This window comes from Salvelinus namaycush, chromosome 24 (assembly GCF_016432855.1).
Source record: "Salvelinus namaycush isolate Seneca chromosome 24, SaNama_1.0, whole genome shotgun sequence".
Taxonomy (NCBI): Eukaryota; Metazoa; Chordata; class Actinopteri; order Salmoniformes; family Salmonidae; genus Salvelinus; species Salvelinus namaycush.
The window spans coordinates 880,958-898,425 of record NC_052330.1 but is presented as its reverse complement, the minus strand read 5'-3'; the positions used below and the strand labels follow the sequence as shown (position 1 = coordinate 898,425).

At 41.1% G+C, this 17,468-nt stretch overlaps 1 protein-coding gene across 1 annotated transcript; it reads right to left on the bottom strand.

The window, feature by feature from the left end:
- Window positions 1-4,392: 4,392 nt before the first annotated feature.
- On the bottom strand, window positions 4,393-17,313 carry LOC120019581 (adenosine 3'-phospho 5'-phosphosulfate transporter 1-like). Its single transcript, XM_038962889.1, has 4 exons — window positions 16,889-17,313; window positions 12,600-12,787; window positions 12,247-12,407; window positions 4,393-6,479 (listed from the first exon to the last, which is right to left on the bottom strand). Exons 1-4 carry the CDS (start codon window positions 16,906-16,908, stop codon window positions 5,547-5,549), a joined length of 1,302 nt encoding a protein of 433 aa, XP_038818817.1. The 5' UTR covers window positions 16,909-17,313; the 3' UTR covers window positions 4,393-5,546.
- Between the last annotated feature and the right edge of the window lie 155 nt (window positions 17,314-17,468).

Here is a 17,468-nt window from a genome sequence, read left to right as displayed (position 1 = left end):
CAAACAGAACATCAAAAGAATGTACAGTGCCTTGCAATGGTATTCAGACCTCTTGGATTTCTTCACATTTTATTGTGTTACAAAGTATTCTAATTGATTGAATTGTCATTTTTTGTCAACAATCTACACAAAATACTATGTCAAAGCGGAAGAAAAATATCATATATTTTTTATTAATAAACATTTTAAAACATATAGTTGTTGCATAAGTATTCAGTTCCCTGAGTCCATACATGTTAGAAACACCTTTGGCAGCAATTACAGCTGTGAGTCTGCTTGTGTAAGTCTAAAGCCTTGTTCACACTGTAGGCCTTAATGCTCAAATCAGTTTTGGACTACTGTACTGACTGTCCAAACAGCAAGTTACAAGTGACCAAGTCAGATGTGTAGGTTCAGACAGCTGAAGGCTACACTTTTTTAGCTAGCCACAGCAGTCAACTAGCTAGCAACGTAGCTATTTAGCTTTCTAGCACATTCACTAATTTGTTTGTAAACAATTACCAAGCTAGTTAGCTACCACATGTGCTTGTCAAACTGTCAACAGAGTAGCAAGCAACAAGATAAGCCGAATAACAGTCTAAAAACCACTTGAGGGTAAATAAATCAGATTGGACTGTACAGACATGGCCAAGAATCAGATTTGTATCGGACTTCAAACTACCTACGAAGGTGGTTTGAAATGTGACTTGAAATTGCCGATTCCATGTGCTTTTTGGCTGTTCAGACTGCAGGAAAAAGATTAAAATCGGATATGGAAATAAATATGATTGAGTCACTTCAAACTGCCAATGTGAACACGGCTTAAGGCACACCTGAATTGTGCAATATTTTGCCTATTAATCTTTTCAAAATTCTTCAAGCTCTGTCAAGATGTTGGGGATCAAGGCTGGACAGAAATTTTCAAGTCTTGCCATAGTATTTCCACCAGGCTTGAAAATAAGGAGGCAGTTACTCAGTGATGTGTTGTATTTGCCCCAAACATAGGGATTAGAATTTAGGCCCAAAAAGTGTATTCCTTTGCCATGTTTTTTTGCAGTATTACTTTAGTGCCTTGTTGCATACAAGACACATGTTTTGGAATAGTTTTATTTTGTATATTTGTGTTCTTCTCACTGTCATTTAGGTCATTATTGTAGAGTCACTATAATGTTGTTGATCCGTCCTCAGTTCTCTCCCATCACAGCCATTGTACTCTGTAACCGTTTTAAAATAACCAAATGGCCTCATGGTGACATCCCTGAGCAGTTTAATTCCGGTCCTGCAGCTCAGTTCAGAAGGACGACTATCTTTGAAGTGTCTGGGTGGTTTAATACACAATGCACTGCATCATTATTAACTAGACCATGCTAAAAGATATTCAATGTCTGACTTGTTATTGTTGCCCATCTACCAACCACTGCCCTTTTTAAGAGGCCTTCGAAAAGCTCCCTGGTCTTTGTAGTTGAATCTGTGATTGAAATGCAATACTTGACTGAGGGACCTCACAGATGTACAGAGCATTCGGAAAGTATTCAGACCCCTTACCCTTTTCCACATTTTGTTACCTTACAGCCTTATTGTAAAATGTATTACATTTCTATTTCTCCTCATCAATCTACACACAATACAACAAAGTGAAAAAGTGAACAGGTTTTTTGACATTTTAGCAAATGTATAAAAAAAACTACAGAAATACCTAATTTACATAAGTATTCAGACCCTTTGCTATGAGACTCAAAATGGAGCTCAGGTGCGTCCTGTTTCCATGAATCATCCTTGAGATGTTTCTACAACTTCATTAGAGTCCACCTGTGGTAAATTCAATTGATTGGACATGGTTTGGAAAGGCCACACACCTGCATATAAGGTCACACAGTTGACAGTGCATGTCAGAGCAAAAACCAAGCCATGCGGTCGAAGGAATTGTCCGTAGAGCACCGAGCCAAGATTGTGGCGAGGCACAGATCTAGGGAAGGCTCCCAAAACATTTCTGCAGCATTGAAGGTCCCCAAGAACACAGTGGCCTCCATTATTCTTTAAATGGAAGAAGTTTGGAAACAAGATTCTCTGGTCTGATGAAAGCCAGAATTAACACTTTGGCCTGAATGCCAAGCGTCACGTCTGGAGGAAACCTGGCACCATCCCTACGGTGAAGCATGGTGGTGGCAGCATTACGCTGTGGGGATGTTTTTCAGCGGCAGGGACTGGTAGACTAGTCAGGATTGAGGGAAAGGAACGGAGTAATGTACAGAGAGATCCTTGATGAAAACCTGCTCCAGAGCACTCAGGACCTCAGACTGGGGCGCAGGTTCCCCTTCCAACAGAACAACAACCCTAAGCACACAGATACGACAACTGGGAGTGGTTTTGTGACAAGTCTCTGAACATCTCTGGAGACCTGGAAATAGCTGTGCATCCAACCTGACAGAGCTTGAGAGGATCTGCAGAGTAGAATGTGAGAAAATCCCCAAATACAGGTGTGCCAAGCTTGTAGAGTACAAGACTATACCCAAGAAGACTAAGCTGTTATCGCTGCCAAAGGTGCTTCAACAAAGTACTGAGTAAAGGGTCTAAATACTTATGTAAAATGTTTTTTTGTTTGTAATAAATTTCCCAAAAATTCTAAACCTGTTTTTGCTTTGTCATTATGGGGTATTGTGTGTAGATTGACGAAGAACAAAAATCTATTTAATCCATTTTAGATTGAGGCTGTAACGTAGCAAAATGTGGAGTCAAGGGGTCTGAATCCTTTCCGAATACACTGTATGTAAGGGGGACAAAGGAAGGGTTAGTCATTTAAAATAATGTCAATCCATATTATTTCACACAGTAAGTCCATGTAACTTTTTATGTGATTTGATAAGCTAAATTTTACTCCTTAACTAATTTAAGGGCTGAATACTTATGCAAAGACTATATTTCGGATATTTTTTATTAATTAAAAGAAATCCACTTTGACAGAGTATTTTGTGCATATTGTTGACAAAATTACAATTAAATCCATTTTCATCCCACTTTGTAACAAAATGTGATATAATCAAGGGGGTCTGGATACTTTTGCAAGGCACTGTATAGCCTATAAGACATGTGTAAAGCCTATACATAGGACATTGCTGACATATTGCTGTGAGTCATTCATTTATCTCAAGTGTTACAGCAAAAGCAGATGGGCTGAACCAAAGTTACGAGTGCTGTAAATTTGAATGTACAACTTTATAAAAGGTGAATGCAGTTTGTCAAATCTTTTAGTTGTCTCTATGGGTGATTATTGACTTTATGGCTTGTTTGAATACAAATTCACATTTGCAATTTAATAATACCAGAACAACTGGTCTACAGTACCAGTCAAAAGTTTGTACACACCTACTCATTCAAGGGTTTCCTTATTTTTACTATTTTCTACATTGTAGAATAATAGCGAAAACATCAAACCTTGAGAGAATGTCAAGAGTGTGCAAAGCTGTCATCAAGGCAAAGGGTGGCTACTTTGAAGAATCTCAAATATGAAATATATTTTGATTTAACACTTTTTTGGTTACTACATGATTCAATATATTTTATTTCATAGTTTTGATGTCTTGACTAATATTCTACAATGTAGAAAAACCCTGGAATGAGTAGGTGTGTCCAAACTTTTGACTGGTACTGTATGACCTGTTAGTGTAACAAATAATTTAAGTATTTGGTTTGATTGTAAAGCTGTACACGTAGGGCTAAATGAATTGCCTGGAAATCCTCCACGTTGTCTGGGTCAGCCAGGCCACTAAATGAATGCCACCATACTTAAACTAACATTCAGTATGAAAATGTATGGCATTTATCCAAATCAAATACTTCAATAATATGGTTTGCCTAGTTGAATCCTACACCAACAAAACAAGAGAACAAATAATTGTGCAGGCTGTTTGATCCAAGAGCTGAAGTTCGAGTCATTCCGCCTGGTTGCAACTCTTGCTGGCATTTGACAGTTAATTGTCTTTTACCTGACCTAACGTAAGTGCGTCCTATTCAAAAATAAGATGGGCATCTTGAATGCTGCTTGAAATCTCTCTCTCCCTCCCCTCTCACTCCATATAAAATAGAACATAGTAACTTCTGCAAAGTTCTTTTTGATGGTCTGCTGGTAAGCTGTGCATTTATTCGTGTGATGTTGTTAGGGAAATAGTAAAACATTTTCTGTCGGGTCACTCCGTAACTTTCCTCATCATACACTATGGTAAGCCATGAGGAACAACATCAGTCAACTAAAGATGTATGAACTATGCTTTTCGTATGATCTGAAAGGGCTTAAGATCCATCTGACACAACCTGGACATTCGTGTAAATCCTTCCTTGATCTCAATGGTAGACTTCTAATTTTTTTTAGTTAAGCACATAGATCTCAAGTCAGAATAATGCCAAAAGTGAGACCTCTACCATACCTGCTTCTTTATATGAAACAAATAAAATATTCTCAAGCAGCATTACCTGATCATGAACTGGTAATGATTAAGCATTTCTCTCATGCCATGTCCAAAATGTACAACAATGCAATTATTAGTTTTAAACAAAATTGATGCAGTATCTACACAGAGATTATCCAAAATGGGACCTTACTTGGGGCCTGCTCACCATAGTATCTCATGTCCTCTTTTCATAGAGGCCTTATAAGCTTAATATGGTGCCATTCACAATATTACATTACCCATAGCTGAAGGCTTGCGGTATACAGCTCATGTACTAGTGATTACCCCAAAACTACACCGCAAACATCAGATTTTTGTTCTTTGACTGCAGCTCCAGAAGCATATCGCAAAGGCTGAAATCAATAGCCATTTTATTACTTGTTTACATTTCACATGCCAATGTGAAATGTGTTTGAGCTGGGTTTGACAGACAAAACATACAGGCGACGATTGCTGTGTAATTTCGGGGTCATAGACACTTAAACGGGCGACTGCTGATTGGTCCAGCCGAATCACTCCCATTGACCTGTATCCTTGAAACCTGACCCTAGGCAACAGTGACTAAGGTCTGAATTTAATGACCGACTCTTTTGGCAGAGAAACTACATCACTGCCTACGTCGATAAGGGTAAAATATACATTCTGGGGACTCTCCCAACAAATCAAGAAGCAGATATGACAGAACGCCGTGATTTTGTAGGCAATAACTTTGCAGTGGTTTTAGTTAAGGTAGTTGATGCAAACTATCCACTTGCATAATTCACTCATTAAAAATAACCTTCCTGATCATTTTGCATTTTATTCAAGCAGATAAAGTAGTGACTTAGGCAGTAACATAGTTCCTCTATGACAAGAGTCCATCATTGAAACCACCCTAGTCACTGTGTTGCCTAGGGTTGGGTTTTCGAGACTAATTGACCTGTGTGACGACGGCTCGGTGCGTGTCAAGTCAAACACCTTTAAAAAGACACTAGAATCCCTTTCTGTACCTTTCCTATACAAAGTAGAAACCCATTAAATGAACACAAAAAGTCAAACGGGACACACAGAGACAGAAAAAAAAAACAACGGAAACGTGGCTTTAGTTTTTGTTTTTCCAGTTCCCTCCTCAGACTCCTCCTCCTAGACCTTCTGCACCTGTGGCTGCGGCGCCCTGCGTCCTGCCTTCATGCGGATGCGGGCGTAGACGCGCAGGAAGAGGGCGAGGAAGACCACGGCCATGCCGAAGCCCCCCACCATTGTGACGGCGTGGCCATACAGGAAACAGGAGAGCAGGATGGCGATGGCCTGCCGAAGGGTCATGATGATGGTGAAGATGGCGGCGCCGAACTGTGCGATGGTGTAGAAGATGAAGAGCTGGCCGCATGCTGAGCACACCGACAACAGCACGGCATGGAATGCAAACTCCGAATGTCGCGTCATGAAGGCCAGCGAGTCGAAGAAGGCGCCCTGTTCCAGCAGCGAGCCAACGGTGAAGAGGCAGGAGAAGAGGTTGACGCCGAACATCATCTGTACCGACGACATCTTGCACTTGAACAGGTTGTCCTGCCAGTTGGACGTGAAGCTGTCGAAGACGATGTAGCCGACCAAGATGACCACGCCGCTGAACGTTGTGACCGTAGACGGGTGCTTACCGGTCGTACTCGTCAACAAGAACATGCTGACGCCCAGAGAGATCAGAGCCGCCGTCAGGTACTCCCAGTACTCGTAGCTCTTGTGCGACACAATCTTACCCATTAGCATGACGGGGATCACTTTAGAGGCCTTAGCCAGCACCTGGGTGGGGAAGCTGATGTACTTGAGGGCCTCGTACTGGCACCAGCTGCTGAGGACGTTGGAGAGCGAGGCGAACGAGTATTTATACATGGGCGCACCGTGGCGAGGCTGCTTGAACAGGAGACACCACAGGCCAGACACAGTCAGCGCCAGGATGCGGTTCATGAACACCAGGAACTGGGAGTCCTTGAAGCGCTCGCCCTCCTCCTCGGGGGTGGAGGCCCCATACGAGCGTGTCATCACCCTCTCCTGTAGGACACCCCATGTCAGGTAGGATGTCTGGAGAGAAAACAAGATAACATAGATAAGGAGACTAAACTGTATGACGTACATGAGATATAATTGTGAATATCTTGGTATCGCTGTTTAGCCTTTTACACTTGTGGGAAATGGCCTATATGGACAGTAGTGTTGCACGGTACACCGGTACTGTACCAAAACATCATAATAACAACATTTTAGAATACCGTAGTATCGTTTCATATGATACAACCAAATTTTCGTGCCCTACTAATCTAAAGAACCTGCTGGCGCCTGTAATAAAATGTTTATAAAGTCAGCTACATTTAAGCAACAGCCACTAGTCTCTTGTATGCGCAGGTCCCATAATATCTACTTCACTTTCATGCGCATATCACGTGTGGCAGCTATAACCAGCCAGCCACGTACCCTACGTGCCCTCACTCACCTGCTTCTCGCTAATTATTGGTTTGATAAACAACGCTGTTCAGTCATGTTACCTAGCTAGCGAACAACTTGGTAACCTGGTAGGTCTAGGCAAATTTGATTGACACAGGAAGAAAGGAAAAGGGTCTGCTACTCATGAGATGTGTTTCAAAGGTAAGATTCATATAGGCCTAATGCAAGCCTAAACTATATCAATACATCTCTCTTTCTGGTGCTCCTTAAATTTGGTTAGGTGCCTAATCAAATAAAGCTTTATTTATATAGCACATTTCAGACATGAATGCAACACAATGCGCCTCACAGAAAAAAACAAATAAACAATGAAATATTTACCTCACAAGAAACACAAGAGGATAAACTAAAAAATCATTTAAAACTGAAAGACTAACGTTTTAAAAGTTGGAAGCAGTGTGTGTGTGTTTGTGGGATAGAGGGAGACAGGAAGGGAGGGAGTGTGTGTGTCTGTGTTAACTGAAGAGTAAAGAAGGTTTCATGCAGTGTTTTCCCTTACTGCTACAATGACATGGAGATCATTATGCAAGTACAGTTGAAGTCGGAAGTTTACATACACTTAGGTTGGAGTCATTAAAACTCGTTTTTTAACCACTCCACAAATTTCTTGTTAACCTCTTGTGGCTGAAGGGACAGTATTGAGTAGCTTGGATGAAAGGTGCACAGAGGTGCCCAGAGTAAACGGCCTTCTCCTCAGTCATAGTTGCTAATATATGCATATTATTATTAGTATTGGATAGAAAACACTCTGAAGTTTCTAAAACTGTTTGAATTATGTCTGTGAGTATAACAGAACTCATATGGCAGGCAAAAACCTGAGAAAAAATCCAAACAGGAAGTGGAAATTCTGAGGCTGGTCGAGTTTCAACCAAGATCCCATTGAAATCACAGCGAGATATGAATGAGTATTCACTTCCTACGGCTTCCACTAGATGTCAACAGTCTGTAGAACTTTGTCTGATGACTCTACTGTGACGGGGGGCCGAAGGAGACAGGAATGAGTCACCACTGCCATGAGGTGACCATTCTTTGACCATGTGCGTTCACATGAGAGGGAGCTCCGTTCCATCGCTCATCTGAAGTCAATGTAATTCTCCGGTTGGAACGTTATTCAAAATTTATGTTAACATTCTAAAGATTGATTCAATACATCGTTTGACATGTTTCTACTGACTGTTACGGAACTTTTGGACATTTTGTCACGTTTTAGTGAACGCGCTTCGTGACTTTGGAATTGTTTACCAAACGCGCTAACCAAAGTAGCTAATTGGACATAAATAACGGAGATTATCGAACAAATCAAGCATTTATTGTGGACCTGGGATTCCTGGGAGTGCATTCTGATGAAGATCATCAAAGGTAAGGGAATATTTATCATGTCATTTCTGGTTTCTGTTGACTCCAACATGGCGGCTAATTTGACTATAGTTCTGAGCGCCGTCTCAGATTATTGCATGGTTAGCTTTTTTCCGTAAAGTTTTTTTGAAATCTGACACAGCGGTTGCATTAAGGAGAGGTATATCTATAATTCCATGTGTATAACTTGTATTATCATCTACATTTATGATGAGTATTTCTGTGGCTATGCACTATCACTGGATGTTTTTGGAACTAGTGAACGTAACACGCCAATGTAAACGCCAATTTTTTTATATACATATTAACTTTATCAAACAAAACATACATGTATTGTGTAACATGAAGTCCTATGAGTGTCATCTGATGAAGATCATCAAAGGTTAGTGATTCATTTTATCTCTATTTGTGCTTTTTGTGACTGCTATCTTTGGCTGGAAAAATGGCTGTGCTTATTCTGTGGCTTGGTGGTGACCTAACATAATCGTTTGTGGTGCTTTCGCTGAAAAGCATATTTGAAATCGGACACTTTGGTGGGATTAACAACAAAATTATCTTTAAAATGGTATAATGTATGTCTGAGGAATTTTAATTATGAGATTTCTGTTGTTTTGAATTTGGCGCCCTGCACTCTCACTGGCTGTTGTCATATCATCCCGTTAACGGGATTGCAGCAATAAGAAGTTAACAAACTATAGCTTTGGCAAGTCGGTTAGGACATCTACTTTGTGCATGACAAGTAATTTTCCAAACAAATGTTTACAGACAGATTATTTCACCTATAATTCACTGTATCACAATTACAGTGGGTCAGAAGTTTACATACACTAAATTAAACAGCTTGGAAAATTCCAGAAAATGATGTCATGGCTTTAGAAGCTTCTGATAGGCTAATTGATATCATTTGAGTCAATTGGAGGTGTACCTGTGGATGTATTTCCTGGCCTACCTTCAAATTCAGTGCCTCTTTGCTTGACATCATGGGAAAAAACAAAAGAAATCAGCCAAGACCTTAAAAAAAAAATTGTAGACTTCCACAAGTCTGGTTCATCCTTGGGAGCAATTTCCAAACGCCTGAAGGTACCACGTTCATCTGTACAAACAATAGTACGCAAGTATAAACACCATGGGACTACCGTTCAGGAAGGAGACGCGTTTTATCTCCTAGAGATGAACGTACTTTGGTGCGAAAAATGCAAATCAATCCCAGAACAACAGCAAAGGACCTTGTGAAGATGCTGGAGGAAACAGGTACAAAAGTATCTATATCCACAGTAAAACGAGTCCTATATCACCATAACCTGAAAGGCCGCTCAGCAAGGAAGAAGCCACTGCTCCAAAACCGCCATAAAAAAATCCAGAATATGGTTAGCAACTGCACATGGGGACAAAGATCGTACTTTTTGGAGAAATGTCTTCTGGTCTGATGAAACAAAATTAGAACTGTTTGGCCATAATGACCATTGTTATATTTGGAGGAAAAAGGGGGAGGCTTGCAAGCCAAAGAACACCATCCCAACCGTGAAGCACGGGGGTGGCAGCATCATGTTGTGGGGGTGCACTTCACAAAATTGATGGCATCATGAGGTAGGGACATTTTGTGGATATATTGAAGCAACATCTCAAGACATCAGTCAGGAAGTTAAACCTTGGTCGCAAATGAGTCTTCCAAATGGACAATGACCCCAAGCATACTTCCAAAGTTGTGGCAAAATGGCTTAAGGGCAACAATGTCAAGGTATTGGAGTGGCCATCACAAAGCCCTGACCTCAATCCCATATAAAATTTGTGGGCAGAACTGAAAAAGCGTGTGTGAGGAAGGAGGCCTTACAAACCTGACTCCAGTTACACCAGCTCTGTCAGGAGGAATGGGCCAAAATTCACCCAACTTATTGTGGGAAGCTTGTGGAAGGCTACCCGAAACGTTTGACCCAAGTTCAACAATTTAAAGGCAATGCTACCAAATACTAATTGAGTGTATGTAAACTTCTGACCCACTGGGAATGTGATGAAAGAAATAAAACTGAAATAAATCATTCTCTCTACTATTATTCAGACATTTCACATTCTTAAAATAAAGTGGTGATCCTAACTGACCTAAAACAGGGAATTTTTTACGAGGATTAAATGTCAGGAATTGTGAAAAACTGAGTTTAAATGTATTTGGCTAAGGTGTATGTAAACTTCCGACTTCAAATGTAGGTACTCCTATAGGGTTAATTTAGAGTTATTAATGTAACTTTAGATGTTCTACAAATGTTGGCCTACATGTTTTGATTTTTAATACATTGTAAGGCTGCATGATATGACTAATGATGATTTGAAAAAAGTAGCATGAAAGGCATGAGCCCTGCTTTGTTTTTTTGTGCAGGCTGTACACTCTTCCTCAGTCTCTTATTCATAATTTGACAAGCACTTGATAATGCCTCGAATTTCCCGGCGGCATCCCCTTTGTGTGGCCGTAATGCCCCCTAAAAAAATCTATGCCTTTTGCAGCCAGTGGCCGTTGTGCCCTTAGGCTGAATATAATAATTAAAATTCACTCCCTGAGTGCTGCGTGCTCCGGAGCACCTCTCACTCACATGACTCTCCATCACGTGATCACGGATTAATGTGCTTAATTTGAAGAAGTTATTTGTACACTTTAGTTGTGATACAAACCTTATCAAAACATATAGGTCAATGGGCTAGGCTACGAGGTGTGCGACTATGATTAGAAAAAGTCACACAAAAAAAGGCATTGTCTTACCCTGGGCGTCATTCACAAGTGATAATATATAATTCACAAGTGATAGGCTAATATTGTCAGCCATCGGACTATTCTTGATTAAATCTTGTCTTTACATATACTAAATAATATATGTGGGAAATTTGTTTTGCTTTAGAATGGACTATTATCATTTTCAAAAAAATACATATCACCTATGCACTTAAATTGCGAATGCTTTTCCCGTTGTTCATTTCCATGCCAGCCTGGTAGGTTATACTCCTGTCGTTAAGAGAAGCAATGTGCTTAATATTAGGAAAGTTGAGAAATAAATATAGTAGGCCTAGCCTATAGAAAGCTTAATAGAGGCCATCAAAACTTTGTTCTCACACAATTGCATAGCCTATAGAAATGTTGTGCAACATGAGCTCATGGGCTCTCTTGAAGTGTTTGATTTGCATTGATGTCAGTGATTATTTAACCTTTATTTAACTAGGCAAGTCAGTTAAGAACAAATTCTTATTTACAATGACGGTCTACCTCGGCCAAACCCGGACGATGCTGGGCCAATTGTGCGCCGCCCCATGGGACTCCCAATCACGGCCGGATGTGATGCAGCCTTAACCAGGGACTGCAGTGACGCGTCTTGCACTGAGATGCAGTGCCTTAGACCGCTGCGCCACTCGGGACACCAGAGTGCTGAGTACCAGGCAGTTATCAAGTTTGGTAGGCTACTAATGACCATCAGCAGCATCAGAGCTTGGAGAAGCCCAATTACTGTGACTAAACGGTCACGTGGAATTTGACTGCCTTCCTGAATTGTGACTGCCGGTTTGGTGGTAATACAGTCACAGTAACAGCCCTAGTCATGCGTGCATTCAGGTGCATGTTCCGCAGTGAATATTCTTCATAATATACAAACATATGCTCATTCTGTTCAGAACAACCCAGGGTATGCTGCCATGTCATCTTTTAACTGTTCATCAAACATAGTGATCATAAACGTTGACAGTATATGACATGAGTTTTATGAAATGGAAATGTGAAGTGCACATTTGGACTCGCTTGTATGAGATCAAAGCAGTATTTATTATAATCATCAACATCTCACCATTTATTTCACGTTACTGTACAGCCACTGCATTCCAATTTATGTGCTTATCAGTGCCCAAATCTGCAATGTTCAACCCATATACAGTATTGAGTGCAAAGGGCTACAACTAGAAAATCTACCCAATCAAAATGTAATACATTTTATTTATATAGCCCCTTTAACTACTTTACCTGAAGTCCCGCAGCGCAGAAGACTAACTTGAAGGCTTGTCTGGCCGACGAGCCCGAGTCAGCGTCATTTCTCGGAGCTATGGACACGTCGTCCAGGAGACCAGTCTTCGATTCACTACCAAACACACAGGCCTTTATGACAGGATAGCAAATGCCACGACCTGGGAGGGGAAAACACTGGTCAGGAAGATATTTTAAGGTCCAGTACACATCAACCATTCACTGATTCATCAAAACAAAACACAATGATCATGTTAACATAGCGAAACTGTGTGCGTATCATTCTGCGTGTGTGCCAGCCAGGTATATGCGTGCAGAGTGTGCATTATCACCAGTCTGTAGAACATCCACACCTGTTTCGAGGTAGTTGATCCTCTTGAAGTAGCCAATGAGAAAGTAGCCAGGTATGATGATGGTGGCGTAGCCCAGCACGTTGAGGAAGAAGCGGAACAACCACACGTCGTGCCAGTCCTGTAGCAACGAAGACTCTTTGTCAGCCGCCAGCGTAGACGGGAGGATCAGCACCAGGCCAGGCCAAAGCCTTCAGCACATACAGGATAAAAGTACTAGTATTAGTACCGGAGGCATGGCAGGTAAGTTCTGTAATAGACTGGTTAACTATAATAAACTCTCAGAAGCATGTTTTTCCCCACATGGTTTTAGAGTGATGGATTGAAATACTGCAGACGCCTCTCTGATGAGATACTAAAACTTAGATTCTAGTATTTATTTACAACTTTAGACTTTAGTAGATTATGTGACTTGGGTGGGACATATTGGAAGGTGGGGGACAGTGTAATTTAAAGCATAATTAACACATAACACCCATTGGCCTGAAAGCAGAGTAAAGAGAAGAGATGATCCATTTCTACACAACAGCCCCGTATTAGTCCAGGTAACACAACCTATTTCCACCTGTCATGTTCACACTGATCCTTTACACTAGCATCCTTTTCCAGATGCCACTAATTTACCTGCACACACCAATAGCTCTCCTCTCCGTTACCCATCTGGGGAGGGAGGGGATGACCTAATCAGGCCGTGTGAAAGGTGTGCTCCCTCCCTGGCTGCTGTGGCACAGTAGTGGATCACTTTCACTGGGAGGGAGGGCCCCCACCTCCTCCTTCACCCCAGAGGCCTGCCTACCTCTGCCTGCATGCCTGACTGGCTCACACAAACAGGGGCTCTTTGTGTGAGCCTCTACCCCCGGCCAGACCAGCCAGTCAGGCCACAGAAGCAGCAACAGGAGAAGCCGCCACTGTAGCATCGCCCAGTGCAACCTGGGCTTTGAACAAGCAGCTCATTACATGGCACTGCTACCAACACTCCAGCCGCAGCTGGAAAAATGCATCCGAAACAGAAAAATTTCCGCATTTAGGCTTTGTGCCGCAGTTGCTGGGATTCCATCTACTTATCGCATGGGTCATCTTTGAAAGTTACACAATTGGAAAGAGGGCCGTGTTGCTTTTACAGTACCAGTCAAACGTTTGGACAAACCTACTCATTCAAGGGTTTTCTATATTTTTACTATGTTCTATGCTGTAGAATAATAGTGAAGACTTCAAAACTATGAAATAACACATTTGAAATCATGTAGTAACCAAAAGTGTTAAATCAAAATATATTGCCTTTGCCTTGATGACAGCTTTGCACACTCTTGGCATTCTCTCAACCAGCTTCATGAGGAATGCTTTTCCAACCGTCTTGAATTCCCATACATGCTGAGCACTTGTTGGCTGCTTCTCCTTCACTCTGCGGTCCAACTCATCCCAACCCATCTCAATTGGGTTGAGTCCGGGTGATTGTGGAGGCCAGGTCATCTGATGCAGCACCATCACTCTCCTTCTTAATCAAATAGCCCGTACACAGCCAGGAGGTGTGTTTTGGGTCATTGTCCTGTTGAAAAACAAATGATAGCCCCACTAAGCACAAACCAGATGGGATGGTGTATCGCTGCAGAATGCTGTGGTAGCCATGCTGGTTAAAAGTGTGCCTTCAATTCTAAATAAATCACAACGTCACCAGCAAAGCACCCTCACACCACCTACTCCATGCTTCACAGTGGGAACCATCAGACCAAAGGACAGATTTCCACCAGTCTAATGTCCATTGCTCGTGTTTCTTGGCCCAAACAAGTCTCTTCTTATTGGTGTCATTTAGTAGTGGTTTCTTTGCAGCAATTTGATCATGGAGGCTGGATTCACAGTCTCCTCTGAACAGTTGATGTTGAGATGTGTCTGTTACATGAACTCTGTGAAGCATTTACTTGGGCTGCAATCTGAGGTGCAGTTAACTATAATGAACGTATCCTCTGCAGCAGAGGTAACTCTGGGTCTTTCGCTGATGGTCCTCATGAGAGCCAGTTTCATCATAATGCTTGATGGTTTTTGCAACTGCACTTTAAGAAACTTTCTTGAGAAAGTTCTTGACCTTCATGTCTTAAAGTAATGATGGACTGTTATTTCTCTTTGCTAATTTGAGCTGTTCTTGCCATAACATGGACTTAGTATTTTACCAAATAGGGCTATCTTCTGTATAACTCCCCTACCTTCTCACAACACAACTGATTGGCTCAAACGCATTAAGGAAAGAAATTCCACAAATTAAATTTTAATAAGGCACACCTGTTAATTTAAATGTATTCCAGGTGACTACATCATGAAGCTGGTTGAGAGAATGCCAAGAGTGTGCAAAGCTGACATCAAAGCAAAGGGTGGATACTTTGAAGAAATTCAAATATATATTTTGATTTGTTAAACACCTTTTTGGTTAATACATGATTCCATGTGTTATTTCATAGTTTTGATGTCTTCACTAGTTTTTTTACAATGTATAAAATAGTAAAAATAAAGAAAAACCCTGGAATGAGTAGGTGTGTCCAAACTTTTGACTTGTACTGTAGGTACACTGCAACAGTTAGCCTAGGCCTAATTGTTGGAATGATTAGGAATGGATTGATTGAAAAAGATTAATCTGAAAAAATCTAGCCATTAAAGAACCTGTGATTCACTTTGTTCCAGGATGCTCAAAAATGCAGTGGGGGAATTTCTTGAAGGGACACCTTCCTTCTATAAATAAAGACTTATGGGACAAGACTTATCTTCAGATAACATCAGATGACTTCAAAAAAGGATAGAAGAATGCATTGTTACTAAATATACATTGCATAATTGATTCTCAGATGTGGAGGGAAAAATAGCTGGTTCAAGAGCTAAAATAGAACTGCTGGGTTGAGGTTTTCCTTTGAAGCTTACTAGGTCTTATGCATGTTGCCATGATAAAGATGGTATGGAAAAAGTTGCCCAAGTTGTAGGAAACCTATTGTATTCTTAATTTAAAAAATATAAACACAACATGTAAAGTGTTGGTTCCATGTTTCACGACCTGAAATAAAAGATCCCATAAATTTCCAATTTGCACAAAAAGCGTATTTCTCTCAAATTTGGTGCACAAATTTTTTCACATCCCTGTTAGTGAACATTTTCTCCTTTGCCAAGATAATCCATCCACCTGACAGGTGTGGCATATCTAGAAGCTGATTAAACAGCATGATCATTACACAGGTGCACCTTGTGCTGGGGACAATAAAAGGCCACTAACATTTGCAGCTTTGTCACACAACGCCATATATGTCTCAAGTTGAGGGAGTGAGCAATTGGCATGCTGACTGCAGGAATGTCCACCAGAGCCAGATCATTTAATGTTGATTTCTCTACTATAAGCCACCTTAAATGAAGTTTTAGAGAATTTGGCAGTATGCCCAACTGCAGACCCTGTGTACCCACGCCAGCCCTCCACATCTGGCTTCTTCACCTGCAGGATCATCTGAGACCAGCACCCGAACAGCTGATAAAATGTAGGAGTATTTCCGTCTGTAATAAATCAATTTTGGGGGGGGGAAACTCATTCTGAGTTCCCAGGCCCACTCATAACTGCGCCCCTGCCCAGTTGTAAATCCATAGATTAGGGCCTAATGAATTTATTTAATTTGACTGATTTCCTTATGAACGAACTCAGTAAAACCGTTAATTGTTATGTTGCATTTATATTTTTTGGTTAGTATAGTTGTAGCGGGTGGCTTATTTAACATCAAACAGTGACATTGCATCCCTTACACACTTATAGGACTTGAGACTAGTATGTTGGCCTGGACCCATAAATGACTAAACTGTACATGTTATTTTCTGTCTACATTCATCAAATTGTAGTAATACAGCAAGCACTGATGGACTAAAAGCTGAAACGTATGAACAATTCACGACAACATGTCAGATACATTTAGCAATGGCTAGGTTCTTTCTGCATTTATTCATATGGACCTAAGCTAACCTGTTCAGTGTAACTAGTCTACAATCTGTGACAAGGAAAACAATACTATTTACAGACACATACATAACTTTGATAACTTGTAATGACTATGATTTGGGCATTTCAATACACAACACACATTCTCTACATTTCAAGGCAAGTTAGCTAACTAGCCAAAACATATCGTCGAGTGCAGTCTGACAGCTGTTTACATGGGCACGCTCACACTGACAACTGGCAGTTAGCTGTGCTAAATATAATTGCTTTACTTTGGGTTTAAAGTGAATGCAATTCAAAATGAATGGTTAGAGGCATCAGCACAATGTCTTCCTACCTCCATAAAAAAGATGGCATTTTCCACCCACCAACACTTATTCTGGTCTAACACCTGGCGTTGCGAACACCCCGAACTCAACCACTTTAGCTACAATGAAGCGTTTACGCAAATTAACTGAGGATATCCTTAATGTAAAAGCTAATTTCTTTCGGGCTGGCAGTTTCCTTTCCCGGTGCCTTCACAACTTATCAATTGCCTATGTGTTCACTTCCATAAAGAATCCCCTTCAGTGGAAACCTGGAAAATGCGAAGCCGGATTTCATTACATAGCTGAGATTGTAGACCTCCGTCGCACATTGCCACCTGTAGGGCTGGAAGAATAAATGCACATGCCCACTTTACGAGCAGTACCAAGATAGGCAGCTAGTAAAGTGGGCTAAAACGAGTAAAACGGCTTCTCAAATAAAAATTCCTGATCACATTTGTAGACGATTTCATGGCGACGTTGGCTAGCTAAACTCATGCGTAGAAACGAGCTTGGGTCTAACGGTTGTCTCGCACCGAACTGCGCATGTGCAAGCCATCATCAACTCAAAGGCACTCCTTCGATATACATTTGTTTTTGGCAAAAATGAAA

Excerpts from the sequence above, each read along its gene's own strand:
- LOC120019581 (XM_038962889.1), bottom strand. The coding sequence starts at position 16,908 with ATGCCATCTTTTTTATGGAG. Across the intron at positions 12,788-16,888 it reads ATGCCATCTTTTTTATGGAG|GCTTTGGCCTGGCCTGGTGC; the intron begins GTAGGAAGACAT and ends TATGTGCTGAAG. Across the intron at positions 12,408-12,599 it reads GATCAACTACCTCGAAACAG|GTCGTGGCATTTGCTATCCT; the intron begins GTGTGGATGTTC and ends TTCCCCTCCCAG.